Source organism: Lutjanus erythropterus, chromosome 14, assembly GCF_056507025.1.
Source record: "Lutjanus erythropterus isolate fLutEry1 chromosome 14, fLutEry1.hap2, whole genome shotgun sequence".
Taxonomy (NCBI): Eukaryota; Metazoa; Chordata; class Actinopteri; order Lutjaniformes; family Lutjanidae; genus Lutjanus; species Lutjanus erythropterus.
Window position 1 is genome coordinate 37,625,001 of NC_139330.1, and position 24,968 is coordinate 37,649,968.

The 24,968-nt window shown below is 40.8% G+C and overlaps 1 protein-coding gene and 1 long non-coding RNA gene across 2 annotated transcripts in view; both read left to right on the forward strand.

The window, feature by feature from the left end:
* Positions 1–9,660, forward strand: part of fam98a (family with sequence similarity 98 member A) — a 30,033-nt gene extending 20,373 nt beyond the window's left edge. The window contains exon 8 of the mRNA XM_084735794.1: positions 8,559–9,660. Within this exon, the coding sequence (XP_084591920.1) occupies positions 8,559–9,224 (666 nt within the window). The 3' untranslated portion in view covers positions 9,225–9,660. The remainder of the gene's footprint in view (positions 1–8,558) is intronic.
* LOC146315945 (uncharacterized) overlaps positions 1–24,389 on the forward strand; it is a 151,152-nt gene extending 126,763 nt beyond the window's left edge. The window contains exon 2 of the long non-coding RNA XR_014771861.1: positions 24,266–24,389. This is a non-coding gene — a long non-coding RNA (uncharacterized LOC146315945). The remainder of the gene's footprint in view (positions 1–24,265) is intronic.
* Positions 24,390–24,968: the final 579 nt, after the last annotated feature.

Here is a 24,968-nt window from a genome sequence, read left to right on the forward strand (position 1 = left end):
TTGTTGGTGGTCACTTAAGATAAGCTTGTCTGGGAATATGGGAGTCTCCATATCTCATAGTAAGACATCGAAACAAATGCTGTGAATGAAAATGTTCTGCATACACTCCCTCCTCATTGGGAATGATAAAAGAACGGCTTTGGTGCTCAGAAAAATAAACACTCACTCCACTTAAATGTCTGAAAGTACTGAATATTTTTCTTATTATCCAAAAATCCCATGAAAATGCCAAAGCCAACAATGTATTTGGCAATACTTGAAAACTCCCCAACTCTGTCTCTAGCTCCCAGCCAAAAGGCCGTTGGTTCCTACTGAAAACAAAACTCAAAGTCTTCATCAGAGCCTTATCATTAAGTTTTATAACCGGATCATTCACATGCAAGTGTGTTTATTCACCAAGCATTCACCCCAAGCAGGCTAATGAGCAACATGTCCAATAGTCAGTGAGCACTGGCCGGCAGGCAGAGCCTGACACACAAACTGCTGTCAGAGCCTGACACGCAAACACACAGGCACTCACTGGAAAGGCCAGTAATTTCTGTTTTTCCTTTCCCCCCCCTCCTCCTTGTGCATTCACAAAGTAACTTGAAAATACATCACTCATTACTCCTACAGTCATATATGATAAATCCACTTTCAAGTGAAAAGTTTGAAACAAACTCTGAGCTCTCCTCCTGCCAGTAAAGGAGCTGGCATCACAGCAGAATCCATGTGACTCTAGTGCCTTAGTCCCTAACAGGTGGACCGCAATCAAGTCCCAGACATCATCCTATATGGACCTGGACCTATAACCAATAAATTATTAATAGATTTTAAATTTTGACGGGACGCTCCTATTTTAACTGGTGCAACTTTTCTAGTCTATCTGGTGCTGGTTTAGCTGATCAGGAAACACAAAGAACCAATTGCAGAAAAGCTGCATGTGGAGGAGACTGTTGTTAATGACAGAGTTTATTACAAAAGTCGAAACTAACATGATGGTTAATGACATCGACACCAACCAGATGCACTTATAAAATTAAACAGCTGTATAAGGAGGCCTATACGTAAAACAGGAGAGTCTGTGTTTCTCTGTGAGAAACTTTCAGATCTTCTCACAGCAGAGTGAACAGGTGAGGGAGGAGAGGAGGGCAGACTGATCACTAATCAATCACGGATGCCGTCATCCTCTCGGACTGATTAAAAAAATAAAAATGCCAAAATAGATCACAAACCAAACCTGGGTGTCCACACAAATAAAGTCTTTGTGTGAAACACTGCAGAGTGTAACATTGTGCTGTTTACAGACAGTCTGCAGAGAGGTTCGTGTCTAGAAGGGAACCCTAGATCCGCTAAAGATTGCGTAAATTTGATTATTTCAGTAGAAATAACGGAAACAAATATCGCGAGAGTTGTGCAAATAAAGACAGAAACCGTAAAAGGTACACAGCTCCAAAAATAGAAAATCATGTCGTGCTGCAGATGTTTTTAATGTGGTGGGCCTCCATAAATAAAACACTATTCACTGAACCACAGAGAGTCACTGATCACTGACCTGCTGTGATGGAAAAAAAACTCAGATTCTTTACTTAGGTATTTTTACATTGTGGTATTAGTGTTTTTACTTAATTACAATTTAAATATTCTGCATGTTATTGTTTTCTTTTTTGAAAAATCAACATTTTATTGCTGTTGTTGTAACTTTAATGGTATTCATATTGGTATTTTTGGATGAATAAATACAGACCTGCAAACTCATAAGAGGAGAAAAAGGTGGCATGTTGGTAAACCTGTCCCCTGGGGGTCTGGGAGCGTCCTGCTCCAGAAGAAAAATGTCGTGATTTTAACATGTTAACAAAACATTCTGGTGACTGTTTTAGTTAAGAGTTAGTTCCATGTTTGTGGTTTCTGCAGACATTACTACCTTTACTTTTACCTTTGTACTTGGAGAAAAAGTAGAAAGTTAAGTAAAAACAGTAAAAGTAAATCTACAGTAAAAGTTACTTTACTGAATATTTTTACTTTAGCAATTTAGTTGTTCATTTAACAGACCTGTCTTATCTTCTCTTTTGTATATTTCCATTGTTCTTAAATAAAGCAAAAGTAATGTAATAGAAAAAAATGCAGAACACAATATTTCTTATCTGATTACTCAATTAATCAGCAGAATAATCAATAGATTATGCTTTAATTTTACTGGTCCGGCCCACTTGAGATCAAATTGGGCTGTATGTGACCCCTGAACCAAAATGAGTTTGACACTCCTGATGTAGATGTTGATACAACTACTACACTACTTCAGTATATTTCACTCTAAATCATAATACAAGTTAGACATTATGATGTTCCGGACCTTTGCTTTAGGAAATTTTATCTAACTGGACCTCTTTGAATTTTAGTTGAATACCCCTGCTCTAGTGTTTCTTCTCCAGAAGCTCCAGTCTGTCCCTGGCTCTTAGCAGCTGTCTGTTGGCTCTGTGCCTCAGCATCACCCTGGTCCCCTTCACACAACACTAGGGGTGGTGGAAAAAAATTGATTATTTATTAATTGGGATTATGTTATGGATGAGTATGAATCGATTATTAAATTTTCAAAAATCGCTTATTTTTTGGATTATTTTATTTTGTAAAAATGTTATCCCGCGGTCAATGGAATTTGAACGTCACGCAAGCGCACCCAGTTCCAATTCGCAAGTGCGTGCAGCTGCCAGAGCAAGTGAGCCGTACAAGCAGGTGTGTAAAATGGACGAGAAACAACCAGCAACGAGCAACCAACTAAGGCTGCAATGGATCGCAGTTGATCCGTGTCCCGTATGGATCGCCCTCTACGGTTCGGCACACATGTGATCTGCGGACCACATGTGAGCATCATAGTTTTACTGTCACTGTTACTTTTGTATAAGTTATAATACCTGAAATCTCAATGCAGAGTTGCAGTGAACAGACAGGACAGTTGCTGCTGTGTGCAGCGCATCTCTGTGAAGAGCAACTGATTTAAAAGCCGTCACATCGCCTTGAGTGAAATCCAGACCATAACTTTTTTCACTGATGTAACTGTGCTATCACCAAAGAAACAGATCATAAAACTGTGATGTTCATTGAAACTTTGGTGATATCAGCTGTCTTAACTTCTACACAGCTCCTCTCTGCTCACCGGTGCAGCTCTGTCTCGCCCCGTCTGTGACACAGTGTGTCTGCTGATTGATCATGACTTCTAACCAATCAGATGTGCTGTGCTGTAGGCGGGACATTGAGCCAGACTACAGAGCGTAGTTGTGTATTATACTGTACAGTGTATAATGATCTAATATATGTATAGTATATACATAGTACACTGTATAAGTTTGAAGTTTTTAATATTATTACCATTATCATTACTATTATCATTATTATTACATTACATAACTATGATGATAATTACAGACAGACAAAGATCAAAGACAAATGCATTTTTAAAGTAATTTAACCCTAATCCCACCACTTTTTTCTTTTTTGCACTGCACAGGAAGTGCTTTGAGTTGTTACTCAACAAAAGAGTTAAGTAATTCAGCAACTGACTGTTTTTTTAATGGTGCAATAACTCTGTGGTGTATTTTGGGTTACTGTTGTTAAATGGAAAATCAATAATCGCTAATCGAGAATCGTTAATAATCGAAAATCGGTTGGTAATCGAATCGGGACCTCAATAGTCGTAATTTAATCGGATCGGGAAATCAGACGACCCCTACACAACACTTGGCAAAAGCCCCATGATAGACAATAGAATATATTCAGTTCATATTTTCAACAAATTTTGTGTTTATTTGCGTATGTATATTAACTTTGTATGTAATATACTTACACAAAAAATATATTCGCTTTCTATGTAACAGTCTCATAATCATTCTGAATTACATGCCAGCCATGGGTGGCATACTAGCAAATAACCCATAGAGGGCATTAAACTAATACATATATATATATATATATATATATATATATATATATATATATATATATATATACACAACATGCCAAAGAAATGTGGATCTACAGTGCCTTGCAAAAGTATTCACCCCCCTTGGCATTTTTCGTGTTAGTAACCGAAAAATTGTTAGTAACCTAGATTAATGGATTGTTTGAGGGTTTGCATCATTTCATTTACATGCCTTTCATTTCATGCCTACAACTTTGAAGATGTGCTTAATTTTTTTATTGAGAAGCAAACAACAAATAGGACAAAATAACGGAAAACTTCAATGTGCATAACTATCCACCCCCTAAAGTCAGTATTGTATAGCCACCTTTTGCAGCAATTATAGCTGCAAGTCACTTTGGATATGTCTTGAGCTTGCCACAACTAGCCACACAGATTTTTGCCCATTCCTCAAGGCAAAACTGCTCCAGCTCCTTCAAGTTGGATGGTTTCTGCTGGTGAACAGCAATCTTCAAGTCTGACCACAGATTCTCAATTGGACAAAGGTCTGGGCTTTGACTAGGCCATTCCAACACATTTAAATGTTTCCCCTTAAACCACTCGAGTGTTGCTGTAGCAGTATGCTTAGGGTCATTGTCCTGCTGGAAAGTGAACCTCCGTCCCTGTCTCAAATCACTGACAGACTGAAACTGGTTTTGCTCAAGAATATCCCTGTATTTAGCACCATCCATATTTCCCTCAATTCTGACCAGTCTCCCAGTCCCTGCTGCTGAAAAACATTCCCACAGCATGATGCTGCCACCACCATGTGTCACTGTGGGGATGGTGTTCTTGGGATGATAAGATGTGTTGGGTTAGTGCCAGACATAGTGTTTTCCTTGGTGGCCAAAAAGTTCAATTTTAGTCTAATCTGACCAGAGCACCTTCCTCCATACATATGGGGAGTCTCCCACATGCCTTTTGGCAAACTCAACACGTTCTTTCTTATTTTTATGTTTAAGTAATGGATTTTTTCTGGCCACTCTTCCATAAAGCCCAGCTCTGTGGAGTGTACGGCTTATTGTGGTCCCATGGACAGATACTCCAGTCTCTGCTGTGGAACTCTGCAGCTCTTTTAGAGTTACCTTTGGTTTCTGTGTTGCCTCTCTGGCTAATGCCCTCCTTGCCCGGTCCATGAGTTTTGGTGGCGGGCCCTCTCTTGGCAGGTTTGTTGTGGTGCCATGTTCTTTCCATTTGATGATGATGGATTTGATGGTGCTCCGGGGATCATCAGATAGATTTTGATATTTTTTTATAACCCCATCCTGACTTGTACTTCTCAACAGCGTTGTCCCTGACTTGTTGGAGAGCTCCTTGGTCTTCATGGTGTTTTTTGTTGTGTTCTAGGTAATCCTTGAATTCCCTTTCAATGAATTTTTTACACCGTGGGTCATTTAATAAGCTAGTATTAAGCTTCCATGTTGTTTTTTTAACTTCCGTATCCAGATGTAGGGATAAATATACACCTGCGTGGTCTGAAATGTCTTTGACCCCTATTTCACATTTAATAACTCTGTCTGTCTGAGTTGAACATGAAAAAATAATCAACTCTAGAATATACACTATGAGGATGGGAGAGAAATGTAAATTGTCTTTCTGTAGGATGAGTTTCCCTCCAGATATCTATCATACCTGCTTCGACAAGGAGTTTTTTGACAGTGATCGTCTCAGAATTTATTCTCTTTGTTGCATTAGTGGAGTCAAGGAGGGGGAGGTGGGGGGGGTGCAATTGTATATTCCAGTCCCTACCACAGATAAAACCCCTGAGGTCTCTTCAATGATTATATTAAATATTTTCTTAACAAATATTATATCATCACCTGGGGGTCTATACACATTCAGAAATGTCACTGGTTTATGATTAATGTGTCCTTTTACTAGAATATATCATCCCTCTGTATCTTTTATCTGTTTTGCGAGGTGGAATGTTACTTTATTTGAAATTAATATTGCAACCCCTCTCCTTTGTCCATGTTTGTAAGATGAATAATATGTATTCTTAAATCCAAAGAGTTTTAACTTCTCGTGTTCCTTATCACAAAGATGAGTCTCCTGCCAAAAGATTATTTGCTGTTTTTCTCTTTTCATTTTAGTTATTAACTTATTCCTTTTGATTGGATTTTTCAGTCCATTAACATTTAAAGTAATTAAACTGTACTCCTGATAAAACATCCTATCCCTTAGTTCTAATATACACATCGTGCTCCTCTCTTGACCTGATAACATAAATATAAAACATCTGTGCAACACAGTAAAACATCTGAACAAAAGAGATCTCCAATAATGAAGTATAAAGATAACTTCGGAATGGGGAGGGGAAACCTGGTGAAGGGCCCCTCCAAGTGCTTACTGACATCATTATATGGGTGTTATCAGAACACACGGTTAGTGGCTGTTAGTGTAATGTCAATCACCCAGATTAACAGTCCTGGGAATATTTTAGTAATATTTAAAACTAAGAACATGTATTCTTATAACCTTATTACAAATACACAAGGAAGGCCACCTGTACGACTATTTTTAAAGATTGTCCGGTTCTTTTCTACATACTGTTTCTTTTTTTTCTTTTTTTAATTGTCTCTGATTTTCTACTCACGGGTGCACCTCAGGCTATGTTCTGCTCAAGTGCAAGAGTATGTTGAAATCTCCAGAGCTTCTCTCGGGCTCGATCGATGTCTGCAGCTCTGCTTCGACGTTTTGCGGGCCCGCGGGTCTCCCAGATGTTCTCTCCCAGTTTCTTGCGAGGTGTCACAGCTTTGCCTTCCTGGGGTGCGCCGACACGTGTTGTGTCCTTATTGGCTTCTTCATCAGCTGTCAGTATCCCCTTCCTCAGCATGTCCTCTGTTGCCTCCTTTGCGTCGTTATATGTTATGGGTCCTTCTTCATAAAAGACTCGGAGTGTTGCGGGAGCCGGTGTCTGAAATCTTAGTCCCTTTTCTTTTAACATCTTCCTCAGCGGAGCATATTCCCTTCTTTTTTTTCATAATTTCTACCGGATAATCATGGTCGAAAAAAAATCTTTTTCCATTGAGATGTACCTCTTTTTTCCTCCATGCAGTATTCAGCACCAGTTCCTTGGTTCTGTAGACAATGAAGCAGGCGATCATGGATCTTGGGGTGGCTTGAGGTGATGGTTTGGGTCCCAGTGATCTATGACAGCGTTGTATTTTAAGATCCATGTCTGGGAGCTGTAACTTGGATTTGATAAATTTTTCCAGAAACTCACATGTATTGTCCTCATCCTCCCCTCCGGAGATTCAGAAGATGCGAAGGTTGTTCTTACGGGAGTGTGCTTCTAAGTCTGTTAATTTGGACTGGATGCGCTCTTGTTCCTGAAAAGTTTGGAGAAGCACGTCTTTTGCATTGGCGTTCCACTCTTCAACCTCAGCCACCCGTTTCTCTACTTCATCCATCCTGGTCTCCGCATTTTTCAGTTCTGTTCCAATCTCACTCAGTTTCTGGTTGATTTCTTCCTTAAAGTTCCCAAGCTCTTCCTTTATATCTTGTTTGACTGTCTTGCAGAAAGCGTTTAATTCTTTCTTCATGTCCGTATGTCCTGCCTTTATTTCAGTATGGATAGCGCTAATGCTAGCCTGCAGGGCATCCATAGCCGCGTGCTCATTAGCTTCACCTGCGCTGACAACTTCATCTGCTCCTCCTGTTGCCATGTTCTCGATTTTTTTGCCGTTTTGGTTTACCGTGAGCTTAGTCTTCCTTAGTTTGTATTTCCCGATAAGAATTATAGTGGAATAAGCATGAAGAATTCTCGAAACTGGGGGGAAATGTCGGACCTATCTGGGAGCTCTGGGATTACACCACTGCTCGCTTCGCCGCCATACCCGGAAGTCCCATGGTGTTTTTTTTTTTTTAGTGGTGCCTCTTGCTTAGTGGTGTTGTAGCCTCTGGGGCCGTTCAGAAAAGGTGTATATATACTGACAGATCATGTGACACTTAGATTGCACACAGGTGGACTTGTTTTCACTAATTATGTGACTTCTGAAGGTAATTTGTTGCACCAGAGCTTTTGAGGGGCTTCATAGCAAGGGGGGTGAATACCTATGCACACACCAATTTTCAGTTTTCCATTAAAAAAAAAACAATAATACATATATATTTTTTTAATCATTTCACTTCACCAACTTAGACTATTTTGTGCAGATCCATTACATACAATTCTGATTAAAAACATTTAATTTACAGGTTGTAATGTAACAACAAAAAGCCAAGGGGGGGTGAATATTTTTGCAAGGCACTGTATAATAAAGCAGTTGGAACATGAAATAAATGGATATCAAATCCTGAACAAATGCTAATAAACATAATGAAAAGATAATACATTTTTAAAAATTGTAAAAAGAAAAACATCCATGCCCCAAAATATGAGACCAGCTTCACATACTATCACTGAATTCAATTAATTTCAAGAAGGAAATTATTGTACACAAAACAATTAGCAAAAAGTCCATATACATGTGTCCAGAAAAAGCTTATAACAAAGCAACAACTTGTCATATTGTAAGTGCTTCCCTCCTCCATTATGAACAGTTGTGGTTAAAAAGAGTCAAATTTTGAATAGCAAGCTTACTTTTGAATCATCTTGTACTAACGTGTGTTCTTTACTTAGGTTCTAATGGGCCGAGTGCCAGACAGGGGAGGTCGACCCTGTGAGATCGAGCCTCCTCCTCCAGAGATGCCCTCCTGGCAGAAGCGTCAGGATGCTCCCCAAGGTGGAGGACACTATGGTGGGCATGGAGGTGGCAGGGGGGGCTATGATCACTACTCCCAAGGTGGACGTGGAGGTTATGAGAGAGGAAGCGGAGGAGGACATGGAGACAGGGGAGGCAGAGGAGGTGGTGCCAGAGGGGGAAAGGTGCAAGGAGGCTGGGGAGATGGTGGTGGAGGAGGTAGAGGTGGTTACAATCAGGGCCACTATCAAGATGCAAGAGGTCATCAGGGGGGAGGAGGTAGAGGTGGGTACGTAGGAGGAGGGAACAACCAAGGAGGCTTCCAGGACCTTGGCTACCATGGAGGAGGAGGCGGTTACCATGACAATTACCACCAAGATGGAAGCTGGCATCAGGAGAGGGGAAGTGGTCGAGGAGGTCGGGGGGGCAGAGGAAGAGGAGGTCGAGGAGGAGGTGGAGGACAAGGACAAGGACAAGGAGGCGGCTGGGGAGGGAGAGGGGGACAGAATTTTAACCAAGGGGGACAGTTTGAACAGTTCTTCCAACATGGTGGGCAGCACTACAGCCCAGCTGGATTTAATCAAGGCAGACACTACACTAGTTGAAGATACTGTATGGGGCATCGCAGCAGAGTCCACTCACACCTCGACTGCTTATTATGCGTGGACACATTTGAAATGCCTTATCATCTTGATTTTTCAGCATGGTTAGAACTAATATGTTAATTGAGGGGCTGTGCCCGGTTGCATAAAAGCACTAAGATTTCCCTTAAATTTTTATGTACGATGCTTGAGGTGAAAACTATGCATAATGCATAAAATTGCCCCAAAGGTTTTCTTAAAGTGATTTAAAGGAAAATCTTTTAATTTCGAAGTAACTGACCTTAGCTGTGTAAGGATTCCCTTGTGCGATGCTGGAAGGTCATTAGTGACCATTTTCCTCAGAAAACTGTCCCTTAAAACAGCGTTCCCCAACCCTGATCCTCAGGGCCCACTGTCCTGCATGTTTTAGATGTTTCCCTGCTCCAACACACCTGATTCACATGATCAGCTCGTCATCAAGCCTCTGCAGAAGCCTGACAACAACCTGATCATTTAAATCAGGTGTGTTGGAGCAGGGAAACATCTAAAACATGCAGGACAGTGGGCCCTGAGGACCAGAGTTGGGGAACACTGCCTTAAAACATCAGACAATAGCTGGATTTATGGTGATTGTAGAGGGGAGGAGACAAGACGCATTTTCAGTACAGAGAAAACTGATTGGACAGTATGAGTGATGTGCATTTTCATGAGTAACTTAATATGTCAGACTGGCACTTTGCCAACATGCCAGGCAATGCCCCCATTTGAGGGCAAGAAAAACAGAAATTGCACACATAACAATGCAGTTTTACATTTACAATGCATTTTTAAATTTGTTTGTTTGTAAAATTCATGTCAAGTTAAACAAACCTTTTTTTTATAGACGTGTCTAATAATTAGTCTGTGAACTTGCCTGAACTGGAGTGTTTGCAATATCTTAATAAATGAAGGTTTAAGAAGTCAGCCATCATGCTCCTTCAGTCTTCTACCTATGAAGTGGACCAGTGACGCAGTGGCCAGACACTGCTAATATTGAATTACCAGATATTTTTAGGCTTCATGTTGTCTAAATAACAAAACCTGGAAATGGACTGTTTATCCAAGCTAGATTGAGAATTAGTTTGTCAGGAGTCTGGAACTACTGTTATGACTGAACTCCAGCAGTCTCCCACTCAATCTAACATTGAAAGATTTCCCCCAAAAGGGTGCGTGGCCTTGTTGACTTGGTCTGGATGACATATTGCCCCTCTGATGTATACCTCACCCCTCCAAAACTCATCTTTGTCTCCTTTCTTGCTGTCACAGTAATATTTTCATATTTCTTCATGACTTAAGTTTGTTTCACAACATAATTCTTTCATTAATTTTGTCAGTTGCCTCTTGTCACATATTCTGCTTGTGTGTATTTATTATGACTAGGTTACATTTACTTTGGACTCTGCTTTCCATATTCTTCAAGAGAACAACAATGATCTTCTTTTTCTTTTCTCTTTGGCATCTGTTTGGAAAAAGCCAGCTAACACAGGCTAACAAAGTGTGTTAGCTACGCTATCTAACAATGGACCATAAGGCTGTCTAGTAAAATAAAAGAATTATGTGAGTAGTATTCCAAGTGGCCTTGGTAACTGGAATGCTCATTCTGTATTATTAGAGTATCTGTGGTGAAAGTTTTAGTCTAAAAGCTAAGGCAATAATACAGCCTAAGGGGTTCTTTGGAACACTCCTAAGTCAACCTCTTAGCTTAGGGAGATATTCTGCTTGGGGGACAAACTTAAGTTTGAAACATGAGGTGGTTTATGCAACCGGGTCTGGGTCATATATATATTTACTACAGGCTGTTTTGGAATTATTGCTTTATTACAGAGGACACTTCTATTGAGTCCTTTTTCATACTGGTGTGTTAATGTTCTCTCTTCCTCCTCAATATGTGTATTCAAGCCAACAGCTCTGCTATAAATGGTTAGTCGATTAGTTGGACTCTGCTGTTTTGACCTTGTTTTGACACTTACTCAGCCTTACATTGGACATTTTTTCAAAAGACAGGAAAAGATTTCAGTGCTAGTGCAGTTACCGTGCATCTGACATTAGTGGTGCACCTCACTATTACGTGCAGGATTGTTGAAATCTTTAATAGTTTGATAGAATTTGAAGATTACTTGAAAATAGCTTCATCTTTCCAGTCTACGTTTTGTTTCAGTGAATTTGACTGGGATCTCCTTTGTTACTTATTTAAAAAATGTAATCTTGAACTGCTCATGGAAGACAAATATGGATGTTAGAAAGTTTGCATGAATGTGTGAATGAGCAATAAAATCTGAAATGAGAACATCACTTTTTCGTTCAGTGGTCTGATTACCTAAGTCAATGAACTGATTTGGCAAAATTTGATTTTTGCAGTGTGCTCATTTAAATGTTGACTGTACTGAAAGATCTGCACAGGCACAGAAAATCATGGAAAGGAATATCATGACTGGATATGGAAAGGGCATCCTAGCAAAACTCAGTTGTTAATAAGCAAAGATGGGCAAGATTATTTTAGAAATGTGTTTGTATCCAGGATTTTACTGCATGCACTTGGGAGCACTTCAAGAAACCATTGTTGGTAAACGCAGTTTGTTTGCAAGTGATTGCATTCTGTTTTTATTCATGTTTGACACAACATCCCAACTTCTTTGAAATCTGGGTTGTTTTATCAAGTCAAAAGGCATGGTGGGGGTTGTATTCACTGTAATCTGATTTAAGAATATACCAAATTACAAATTAATGTAAGCATACATTTACAAATGTAAATGAGTACTTCAATTAATACTCTACAATGATCAGCTTGTCATCAAGCCTCTGCAGAAGCCTGACAACAACCTGATCATTTGAATCAGGTGTGTTGGAGCAGGGAAACATCTAAAACATGCAGGACAGTGGGACCTGAGGACCAGGGTTGGGGAACACTGTTCTACAACATATAGCTAGAGTAATTACATGAAATCTCTGGCAGAATGCAACGGGAAACTTAAATAGCTGTACATGTTAGCATGTAACACAACAAGTTTAGGCTGAAAAATGAACTTATTGACATAGCTTAACAGCACTAAAATGCTGAAATTCCTACAAAGAGCAATGCCACTTCTCTCATGGAGCACAACAGCAAAAGGGGAGAGGCAAGGCAGGATATAGGAGGGGAACCCCCAAAGCTGAACATAGGGGTACAGAGGCTGAGCATGAAACCTTCCACAAATCAACTATGAAGGACTAAGCATGTCAGGTAATAACAATTGAACAAATTTTGTGTAATTATAATACTTAATATTACAGAAGTACATTTGACTTTTATACAGACATTACTGTTGTATTTTGACCCTGTTACACATACAAGGATATTTAAATTGAATTTTATATTGGTCCATCCATCCATCCATCCATTGTCTTCTGCTCATCCGGCATGGGGACAGCAGTCTAAGCAAGGATGCCCAGACTTCCATCTCCCTGGACACTTCGTCCAGGACTTCCAGGAGGATCCATAGGTGTTGACAGGCCAGCCGAGTGACAAAGTAGGGCTGGGTGATATGACAAAATTTTCATATCACATTTTTTTTTTTAAAATATCGGTTTCACGGTATTTGACGGTATTTTTTTTTATGCAACAGCGTTCTTACCCACATTTTGTTCTAATGAGAACAGAATTGCTGCAGTTGATTGTCTTTAAATAGCCAATAGGACTGTATCATGTTTTTTTTTCCATGTCCAGACACCAGTAGGAATCTTCAAAGTCTGAGACTGTGGACCTCCTCTCAGATGAAGCTTGGAAAAAAGTGTCCCCCTTTCACTTGCTTAGTTTCACTCAATTCCTGAATATGCCTGTCACTCAAGAACAGACCTTTTTCATGGCAGCCATTTTAATATGAAATGGTAATAATTGTAATAAACACAGGTGTTACCAAATTTATTAGACCACCTGTCATAAAAATGAGAAAATATAAATATTTTTGAAATCTTTCAAAAACTTATATTATTACTTATATTATTGTTATTTATTTGGCAAATGAACTGAAACAACTAAATAGTCCTTTTTCACACATAATAATAAAAAAAACTTCATATTTTGTATAGCCTCCTTTGGCCTTGATAACAGCTTGCATTCTTGCTAGCATTGTTTTTATGTACTTATCCACAGTCTCTTTTGTTACTGAGTTCCAAATAGTTTCTAGCTGTTCCCACAGACTTGCTTTAGATGAAACTTCTGTGTGATCAATCTTTGAACGTACTAAATCCCAAATTTGCTCAATAGGATTCAAATCCGGACTGTGACTTGGCCAGTCCATCAGTTCCAGTACTTCAGATTAATTTTTCTTGGTCAAATAGTCTCTGCACAGCTTTGAAGTATGCTTGTGGTCATTGTCTTGTTGGTAATATGAACCCACGACCAATCAGATTCAGTCCAGAAGGGATTCCATGATGCACCAACATGTTGGGGTAGATGTTCTTGTTCATGATACTTTCCACTAATTTGTCCACGCTGTTTCCACAAATGGAACCTCATACCATAATGGAATCTCCACCATGTTTCACTGTGGGTGCAATGCATCTGGCATCAAAACATTTTCCAGCTTTTCTGCTGACATAAACACGATTATGCTGACTGAAGAGTTCAAACTTGGACTTGTCTGTCCAGAGTACCTTCTTCCAGTCATCAAACTGGCAAATCTAAGGTATTTCTGGATGTTTGCAGGCCTCAATAATGCCTTCTTAGCAGCTAGTCTTCTCTTTAAACCTTGTTCCATCAGTCGTCTGCTTATGGCCATTCTGGAGACTATCTCTGACTCTGATCTAAAAGCATTTATGTCTGCCTGAAGATCAGCAGTGGTCTTCCTTGAGTCTCTAGTACTTACGAAATGCACCAAGGAAGAGGCAGGAAACGAAAGTTAACTGAAGCAGATGTCAGACACCTCAAGATTTTAAGTACCAGTCTCTGCGGTTGACGTCAAAGCATTCTTGACCACAATGTGAGACACTTTGTCTTTCTCTATTTGTCTCAGAGACCATCCAGCAGACTCTTTCATTTTTAGTGAGCTCTCTGTGTTTTACCATTTTGAACAGGAATGAGGAATTTCAAACTGAATTCACCTTTTTATACCCAAAACTTCTCTCTGAGAAGTCAGAAATTAATCAAGCCTTCCATTCAACCATTAAAACTAATTTTTCTGCTCAGGAATGCAAGTCAATAACTATGATTTGACATCTTAATCAAGAAATAATAATGTGCTTTACTATATATTGTTCTTTTTTGTAAAACAGTAAATTTGAAAATTCATGGATAACAATAATTATTATATTTTATAATTAAAAATATTTCGGTTAAAGAGTAATTACCAATGCTGTTAATTTAGGGCAGCTGTGGCATAAACCTTACATTGGGTGGTGGTTGATGAATGTGTTATGCACTGTATGTAGGCTGTGTGTGTGTGTGTGTGTGTGTGTGTGTGTGTCTATGGGTGTATATAATTGTATGTTGAAGTATTCTAAATTACTGTTACTTTTTTTATGTGGACTCTTGGAAGATTAATGGCTAAAAAAGGTTCAAATAAAACCAAACTCAAACAAAGATATTAAGGTTCCATTCAATTTAGTGTAGCAGAGCCTTTCCAGTGAGCCCCCATGCACAATAGCAGCCCCTTGTGTATTTTGGAGTTAATTTTGGAATTTCAATCTCAGCTCCTAAAATAAGTCTGTGAGCATATTGAGAAATTAGTGTGTACACACACACACACACACACACACACACACACACACACACACACACACACACACACACACACACGTCTGCAGCTATACAATTTATGGGCTTCAAGGTCACAATACTACTCTCTCCATCTGTCACACACACACACACACAGGCCTTCAAACTCAACAGTATATCATACCTTTGTAACTGGCATTGGCTGAACCCACTAGCAGCACACAGGTACAAAAAGATATTTAGTAATGGCCTTTATTAAAACACAGGCTAAACAGGAACTTGAGCAGGCAAAGCAACACAGGTAGCAGTTTGTAACACAGGCAATGAGTTGAAACTAAGTCTTAGGTTCATGCTTGAACTGGGAGCTGTGATGTGAGCCCACAGACCCAAACAATTCTGTTCAGCAGCAGGTGATGGTACTAAGAGGGAGCAGGCAGGAGACAAGGTCAACAAGGCAGAGAGGGTCCAGAACTAGACAAGCAGTCAGACAAGGCAGATAAGCAGACGAGGGATGAGCAGGAGGAAGGTCAAGGACAGGTGAGGGATCGATGAGCTGACAGGTAAGCACACAAAGGTCGCCCACAGAGGAACGTGTGGTGTTACAATGGCAGTCTCTGACCCAGAGCCAGCTACAGGCAAGCAAGTGAAAACACCGAGCAGCCACAGACAGATAGGAACCAAGGACAGAGCAGGGACAGTCAGGGACAGAAGGCTGGTGCGTTTACTGTGAGACTGACGAATCAGACAGGTCAGAGGCAGGCAGATTCAGCAGCAGGAAAATCAGTCCAGAGATGAATGATGGAAAGTCTTGCACGAGAACAAAAAACAATCTGGCAATGAGTGAATGAACTGGAGAGACTTATATATTAGGCTGATTGGTGATAAGCTGCAGCTGTGACTCCAGGTGAGTGGAGTTGGGTGGCTGGCAGGTGGAGTGAGGCACAGGTGGGGTGAGTGGAAAACTACTGCAAGGAGAGAGCAAAGGAGCTGATTATGCAGATTATGACACTGTGCAGTACATTTATGTATATGAGTTACATTAGGCTGTTGAGCTTTGGAGTGTGAGTCTGGGTACTGTGTGTGTGTGTGTGTGTGCATCTTCGTAAGTGTGAAACTAAATGAGTCAGTGGTCCTCATAGCATGTTATTTTTGTATTTGCTCTGATTTATGTGGGTGTTAACTGCAGAAATGAAATGTGAGCTTGACTTTGATGTGGGAAACTTCAGAGTCCCTCAATAATGTCAATTACACATGCAATCCTTCATGTAGCAAATACATCTGCATCAAGGACGCAGGTGCAGGGAAAACAAAAATAAAGTCTGAAAAGGTTGGAGACTATGAGTTTATACATATACACACAGACACAAACAGACACCCTCATTCTCTCTCTTTCTTCTCTCTCCACCTCGTTTTTGATCTTGTTAAAATTTTGAAGAGTAATGGAGTAATTAAAAAACAATGGACACCGTACTAGTGATGGGAATTCCGGCTCTTTTTAGCGAGCTGGTTCTTTTGGCTCGGCTCCCTAAAAAGAGCTGGCTCTTTCGGCTCCCAAGTGGCTCCTCAGATTTTTTGTTTCTCAAATTAATTTATTACCAAAAATAATGTAAAATGAATTACTAATGTAAAAAACATACATTATATCAAATGTTTATTATTTATATGGCTTTATTTATATACTCAACATACTCAACATGGAGGAGAGTGCTACAATATTAAGCAGAGTGCTTAATTTAGACAACAAACACCACATATTATATTAATTACTAATTATCTGTGTAATTGTAATATTTAACACTGGATATATTAGTCTTCTGTTGTGCAATGAAGTTTTAATCTGTCACCAAGCAGATATTTTGTCTGATAATAATATTGATTATATATATGACTTGTATATGACTTGGTTTTACAAGGCAGATAAAAGAACAGATGTTACATGTATCCGAAGGGGGATCTCTTCTATTTTCTGTCATTAGAATGGAAAATCTTCTCCAGCAGCATGCCACTTGAATGGCCACCCAGAAGCAGACATATTCAGCGCTAACTGCCCGGGTTCAGCAGATAAGCATGGTCCCTAACCCGTCTCAGCTTTTAGGCCCCCTGCCAGCTCCAGATAAGGCTAGCCATTGGCCTGCTAGCTCCCTGTCAGCTCCATCTCCAGAAACTGCTAGCTGTGTGCCTGCTAGTCTCCTGCCAGCTCCAGATAAGGCTAGCCTTCGGCCTGCTAGCCCCCTGTCAGCTCCATCTCCAGGAACGGCTAGTTGTGTGCCTGCTACTCTCCTGCCAGCTCCTGAAAGAGCTAGCCTACAGCCTGCTATCCTCCTGTCAGCTGCCTCTCCGGTCTTGGTGGGCCTGCCATCTGCATCTCCTGTCCCGGTGGGGCCACTGCAGCCATCTCCTGTTCCGGCTGGGTTGTTGTCACCATCTCCTGTCCCGGTTGGGTCGCAACCATCACCTATTCCGGCTGGACTGCAGCCACTTCCTGTGCTGGTGGGGCCACTGCAGCTGCCTCCTGTTCCAGCTGGGTTGCCATCACCATCTCCTGTCCTGATTGGGTCGCAGCCATCTCCTGTTCCGGCTGGGCCACAGCCATTTCCTGTCCTCGTGGGGCTGCCACTGCCGCCGCCACCACTTCCTGTCCCAGTGGGGCCACCACAGCAATCTCCTGTTCCAGCTGGGTCGCCGCCACTTCCGGTCCTGGTTGGGTCACAGCCATCTCCTGCTCTGGCTGGGCCACCGCTGCCACAGCCATCGCCGGTTCCTGCTCCGGCTGGGCCACTGCTGCCGCAGCCATCACCTCCAGTTCCAGTTCCTGTTTCGACTTGGCCGCAGCCTTCACCAGTTCCTGCTCCGGCTGGGCTGCCGCCACAGCCTTCGCCAGTTCCTGCTCCGGCTGGGCCGCCGCCACAGCCTTCGCCAGTTCCTGCTCCGGCTGGGCTGCCGCCGCAGCCATCACCAGTTCCTGTTCCGGCTGGGCCATCTCCTGTTCCTGCTCCAGCTGGGCTACCGTCGCCACTGCAGCCTTCGCCAGTTCCTGTTTCAGCTGGGTCATTGCTGCCGCAGCCGTCGCCAGCTCCTGCTCCTGCTCCTGCTGGGCCGTCCTCACCATCATTGCTCCTGCTGGGCCACTGGCGCTGCAGCCTCCTCCAGTCCCTGACCAGGCCACAATCACTTCCTGCCCATCCTGAACTGCAGCTGCCTCCAGTCTCCCTGGTGTTATCTGCTTGCCTGAAGACTGCTTTGTCTCCCCGGTGCTGGTCGCCTGAGGGGTCTGGCCTTTGTCTTCGCCAGCGCCGCCAGCCACCAGAGGGGTCCTGCCTTTGCCGCTGGTCTCCTGCTCTTCCACCTGAGGGGTCTCGCCTTCACTGCCGGCCTCCAGAGGGTCTCCGCCTTTGCCTTTGCCTTCGCCGCCGGCCTCCAGAGGGTCTCCGCCTTTGCCTTCACCGTCGTTGCTGGCCTCCAGAGGGTCTTCGCCCTCATCACCGGCCTCCAGAGGGATCCCGTCGTCTTCGCCCTCGCCGCCTGCCACCAGAGGGATCCCGCCGTCTTCGCCCTCGGGCCATCCGCCTGAGGTCTCCGGCTCCGCCTCTGCCCTGCCCTCGGGCCGTCCGCCTGAGGTCTCCGGCTCCGCCTTTGCCCTGCCCTCGGGCCATCTGCGGCTCTGGCCGGTTTCTCTGTTTCTTTGTCAGTTCATTGTTGTCCATGCATGTCATCCTGCTGTCTCCTCTTTTGCCTTCTTGTGTTGGATCTTGTATCATTTTCCTGGACTGTTTTTGTGTTTTGCCCTTTTGTGGATTCTTTTGTTTCTTTGGACCCTAAGCTTTTGTTCCTCTGTTCACTTTATTAAATACATTTGAACTGGTTCTCCCTTGTGGTGTGCATTTTGGATCCTCCATCATGTTTACTTTGACACACACAATACAAATTGCATACATTTACACAGTTCTTTGTGATCTCTTTTTGATGACTAAGGAAAACTTTTTCTCCTCCATTCATTGAGACTCCCCTCAAACTGTTTGGAGTCCCCCTGGGGAGACCTGCCCCCCTCTTTGAAAACCTCTGGCCTTGATAAAAAAAAAATACAGCGGTATCACAGACTTAAGCTTAGTCCCAGACTAAAATGCTTGTCTAAGCTTGCTTAACTCACTGCAACTTGCAAAGACTTATCTTAAAATAGTCAAAGATTTAGCCTGTTCTAGATTAAACCATGCTGACTGCTACTCTAGGAAGGACTAAATATGGTTTAAGTCATGCTATGTCTTGTTTGTGAGGAAGCATGGACTACTTGGAAAATCAGATGGGACCAAACTATTTTTTTTTCCCATTGGAGGGCCGAAACTGATGTTGGGCCAGGGCCAAAGACACACAACTATTGCAGAGTATTATATTGCATAGGCAGAAATGTGCTGCAAAGTGTTACTCTGCCTGTCATGCTCAGATTACGAAAAATAGACATTATGGGTCCCACATATTTAAAGAGGTTTTTCAGGTAATTTCTTTCGGGCTTTTTCCCTTATTGGATAGAACAGGAGAAGATAGACAGGAAAAGGACAGAGACAGAGAGCATGCAGCAACAGACCAGGCCAGTGATCAAACCAAGTGCGTGGGATGCCCCTTTGCTGTGTTTGTTGAGAATTACCACCTATAACAGTGGCTAAGGCTCCAGAAAATTATGTTGGCAAAGTTAAGTTTGAAAAGTCCTTGAATCACATATATCATGTATATATTTGTACATGCAGGGAGTAAAAACAAGTTGATATATCGAGAATGGATACCCTGGATGGTGAAAAAAAGTAAAAAAAGAAAAAAAAAAAATTGAAAGGAAAGAAAGGGCTTGATGCTAAATGCATTACTAATAAAATAATTGCAGAACAAGCAGAAATGTTGTTAGTAATCATTGATTTTGATCATGACCTATCAAGGAAAGTTATGCAAGCCTCTTCAGCAACACAGTAAGAGAGTTCATCTCCCCAGTATTAAGATGATTTAAATTCCAGATAATGGGGCATATTGCCAAACAATATCAAAGAAAAGAAAGATGTGCTAGATAAGGAGGTAAATAATGGGAAAGATGTTTAAATTGTGGAGGACAACACAGTCCAGCTTTTATGGGTTACAGCAATGCATCATGGTCTATAAAGCCATCAAATGTCTGTAGCATCACTGTTCTGTGAAAACCATGTATCTCTAAAAATTTCAAAAAACAGCCTTTTTACCACTTCTTGGATTAAAAAGTTCAGTATTTGCCTCTGAGATGTATTATAGAAGCATGAATTTGGATAAAATTGAAATTAAGTACAAAATAAGTACAGTGCTTGATGTAAATGTGCTTAGTTACCATCTACCACTGATTACAACTCTGGCTCCCCAGTCAGTTAGGATGGCCCCTTTGTGGAATTTTGTGTAGGGTTCCATGGAGGTCAGGACCAGCTCTGCATTCTGTGTACTCCTGATGTTGCTTTCATGTGTTGGACTTTGGATTCATTTTCATGGACTTTGTGTTCCTCATTCTGCCCTGTGTGCATTCCTTTGGTTTTCTGAACTCTGGTTTTGATGTGACTTACATAAGCTTTTTGTTCTTTCATTTTGTTTATTACTAATTTGAAAAAAAAAAACATCAGTTCTGCGTCACATGTGGGTGATGCTCACTCACGCCCTCGAATTAATGATTTATTTTATTAAAAGGGAATCTGAGCAGCAATATCATGATAGTGGTCAGCTTGGGCCATGAATTTAAGATTTGGATCCATCCATCAGGAGAATGTTTCACAAACTGAAAGACTTCAACGATTTACAAAAACAAGTGGAATCTTTGGCTTCGGATGAAGGGGTGGGGCTTCCATGGTGGCACAGTGGGCACCCGCAATCTGATTGGCCACCCTGTGTGCCCCCCTAATGGTCATTGACACCGTTGCCACCGCAGCATGTTAAAACGGAAGCAAAGCTCAAACCTTGTGTCCTGAACTCATGAAAGCTTTTATTTTTGGAAAAAGACAAAGGAAGTGGCTCTGTGGCTCTGTTAATGAACTCGCGTATCATCATCAGTCATGGACTTTTCTGCAGTTTAACCATGCGATGCACCTGAGTGCACTGGAGATAAGGTAAGAACAAGTAACAATTTTTTTAAGACCGTCACGTTTTGCAAAATCTGTTACATTTGGGCCTAATTTGGTTCAGTTTGCATGGGAAACTGTTCTTAAGCAACACTACAGATGTTTTTAACTTAAAATAAGAGTTATATATTCGTGTAATGTGCAGGCCTATATTTAATTTTATACTGTACAAATAAAATGTTGCTTTTCATTGTGTTTGTGAGCGCGTTTTCAAGGTAGCTACAATATGAAACGGAGACAGGGAGATATCTCCAATTTCTTCAGGTAGAAGAAAATTACTGTAGGGAGCAGGGACAGTGCAGATGACCAGCAGGCTGAGTGTGAGACTGCTGATATTAAGAAGAGTCAAAGTCAATCTGAATGCAGCCAGGCAGCATATACTAAACAAAATTTCCAGGGAAAGACCAGCACTCATGGACCTCCAGGTGAAAATGCAGCTATTCATAAAATAGTTTCATCATCATTTTCAGGATTTTAACCCTTTAAATGCCAGTTTGTTACAAGATGCCACTGTTTTTAATGAAACATGCACAATAAATGAATTAAAATTAATATACTAAATGCAAAGTGGATTTTTTATGGTGGATTGTTACTGTCTAGTATATGTCAATAATTAACAACAATATTGTTTTTGATTCATTTTTATTTTTTGTGCAGTATTAGATTTAGAGTAAAGAATCTCCCCTATAGTCCATGTAAAATGACATTTGTTTTTTATCACTCTTATTACACTTAAGTTTTCACCTTCTTCCTCAGTTTACACAAATATATCATTCAATCTTTATATAAATGCAAGAAATAGACTACTGAATATAAAAACACTAAATTTGTCACAGACAAGAACATAAATAAATAAATAAATAAATAATAAATACCCAATCCAGGGTGTCGACCCCATCCTTCCAGAGGTTGTAATCCTTGATCAGCTGGGGTTTGCTCTTTTGGTCATTCACGACTGCTGGCTACTTACCTACTTACCCACACCTATACCTACATAGTTTTTCTGTGAGAGCACCTGCACAAAGTCACTATTCTCAAAATCTAAACAAACCAGACTTTGTTTTACTTTTCCCACACTGCTGCATCTTTGATGCGTGATGCTGTTATTACATGAAGGTGTGTGCATGTAAATGTGCTGCTGCAAAATGCAATGTTTTTATTATTTGACCAATCATGGGACTCTGAACTTAGATGAACTTGGGTTGAACTTGTGTTCAAAGCAAAAGTCAAACTCAAGCTCAGGTTACACTTCACATATGGGTTTACAGTGAGATATTTTTGTCCATATGTGTCTGTATTTTGGATGCACACACAAACTAATTTGTTAAACATACATATATACTACATGCTGACATCACAGAGACCACTTAGGTTGAATTCTTTATTTCAGCTGTTCTGCAGGAGCTCGCAGAATCAATTCAGTTCAAGGGTTGAAAGAGGGCTGTAATGAAAACTAAAGGCAAATATGGGAAAATGGTGTCATCTAGTGGTAAATTTTGTTTTTTTCATTTTTAATCCTCTTTCACACTGGACAGACAAAAACTTTTTAAGGTCTTTTAGGGGGGGTCAAAGAATGTGGTTTTAATGGAAGTCACTGGACACAAAAATGTGTCAAGGGAGCTGAAAGGGAGTAAATTTCTGACACAAAGTTTTTTAGACCTATTATAAAAGCTGATGGTGAATTTAAAAAATTGACCAAAACAGACATAGCCTAGTGAAATTTTATGCCATATGCATGAACGCAGCCAAAACAGTTGTAAAAACAAAACTCAAAAACACAAAAATGTGTATGAGGGTACACCGAGGGTTAATATTGTATCTTTGTTAAATATCTGCACTTACACTATATATATATTTTTTTTTTAAAAAAAGTCATGTATGTTTAATTAAAAATAGAATTAATGAGGTCTTTGACTGTGTCAATCGGTACTTTTAGATGCACAAATGGAGAGAACTGACCCTGGTGATGACCATGCCAAATCAGATGACAGCTGCAGCAGCTACAGGAACCTCCCAGTTCACCCTACTTTTGCTGCACTGCAAGGTCCCCAAGCTAGAATATTTATTAAAAATATTATTAACCAATCACAAATGTGAATTACTCTTTTGTACTGCTTGCCTGCTGAAATACAATTGTCCACATTTAAAAAGGTAAAACATGATAATCTAATTCAGGGTGTCAAACTCATTTTAGTTCAGGGGCCACATACAGCCCAATTTGATCTCAGGTGGGCCAGACCAGTAAAGTTAAAGCATAATCTATTGATTATTCTGCCAATTAATCGAGTAATCAGATAAGAAATATTACGTGTTCTGTATTTTTTTCTATTACATTACTTTTGCTTTATTTAAGAACAATGGTAATATTGTTGTAACCATTCAATATTGGACCCAAAAACGAGCACAACCTGGAGACAGTGAGAGGTTTAGACAGTTTATTATGTATTCCTTTTTGATGGCAGTCCGGAGACTTGGCAGAGAAAACAGGGTTCAGGCTGCAGAGGGCTGAGCAGGGCAGGAAAGGGAGCTGGCGGCAGAGGACTGAGACAAGGCTGGTTCTGGCAGAGCTGGCGTGGAGGATCTGAAGCACAGGAAAAGGTGTTACTGAAGTCCAGAAAAAAACATCCAAAAAACACACAGTAACAAAATCTTTAGCAGACAAGAGCCTAGATGTCTTTACCACATAGAAGACTGAACGATCTGGCAGAGTTTGGAAGTCTGAGCCGGGGGTTATATACTGCAGTGTCTTGATTAGTGGATTGGGTGCAGGTGAGCCAGATAGCAGCTGCAGAGGATCAGATAGATGAGCAAGAAGAGGGAAGCAAGGGTCAAGCCCAGCAACACAGACAGAGACAAACATGACACACTAGGGAGAGGGAAAACAGGAAACACAAGGAAAGGGGGAGACAAAACCCAAACTCTAACAAATATACAAAAGAGAAGATAAGACAAGTTTATTAAATGAACAACTATAAATTGCTTAAGTAAAAATACTCAGTAAAGTAACTTTACTTTTACTGTAGATTTACTTTTACTGTTTTTACTTTACTTTCTACTTTTTTTTCAAGTACAAAGGTAAAAGTAAAGGTAGTAATGTTTGCAGAAACCACAAACAGAAGATGGAACTAACTCTTTTAACTGAAACAGTCACCAGAATGTTTTGTTAACATGTTAAAATCACAACATTTTTCTTCTGGAGCAGGACGCTCCCAGACCCCCAGAGGACAGGGGACTGGTTTACCAACATGCCACCTTTTTCTCCTCTTATGAGTTTGCAGGTCTGTATTTAGTCATCAAAAAATAACAATAAGAATACCATTAAAGTACAACAACAGCAATAAAAATGTTGATTTTTCAAAAAAGGAAATAATGACATGCAAGATTTTTAAATTGTAATTAAGTATTTTTAAATTGTGGTATTAGTGCTTTTACTTAAGTAAAGAATGCAGTGTTTTACACAAAGACGTTATTTGTGTGGACACCCAGGTTTGGTTTGTGACCAACTTTGGCATTTTTATTTTTTTAATCAGTCTGAGAGGACGACAGTATCAGTGATTGATTAGTGATCAGTCTGTCCTCCTCTCCTCCCTCACCTGTTCACTCTGTTTTGAGAAGGTCTGAAAGTTTCTCACAGAGAAACACAGACTCTCCTGTTTTACGTATAGGCCTCCTTATACAGTTGTTTAATTTTATAAGTGCACCTGGTTGGTGTCGATGTCATTAACCATCACGTTAGTTTCAACTGTTGTAATAAAGTCCGTCATTAACAACAGTCTCCTCCACACGCAGCTTCTCTGCTGCTGTGAAAACTGAATCGCGGGTGGATTAATATGTAGGGAAAAACCCAGAATGCGAGTTAGATTTAGTCTTTTTGTCTTTATAAAACATCCTGCTGATGAAGAAAGTCAACAGATCAGATACAGA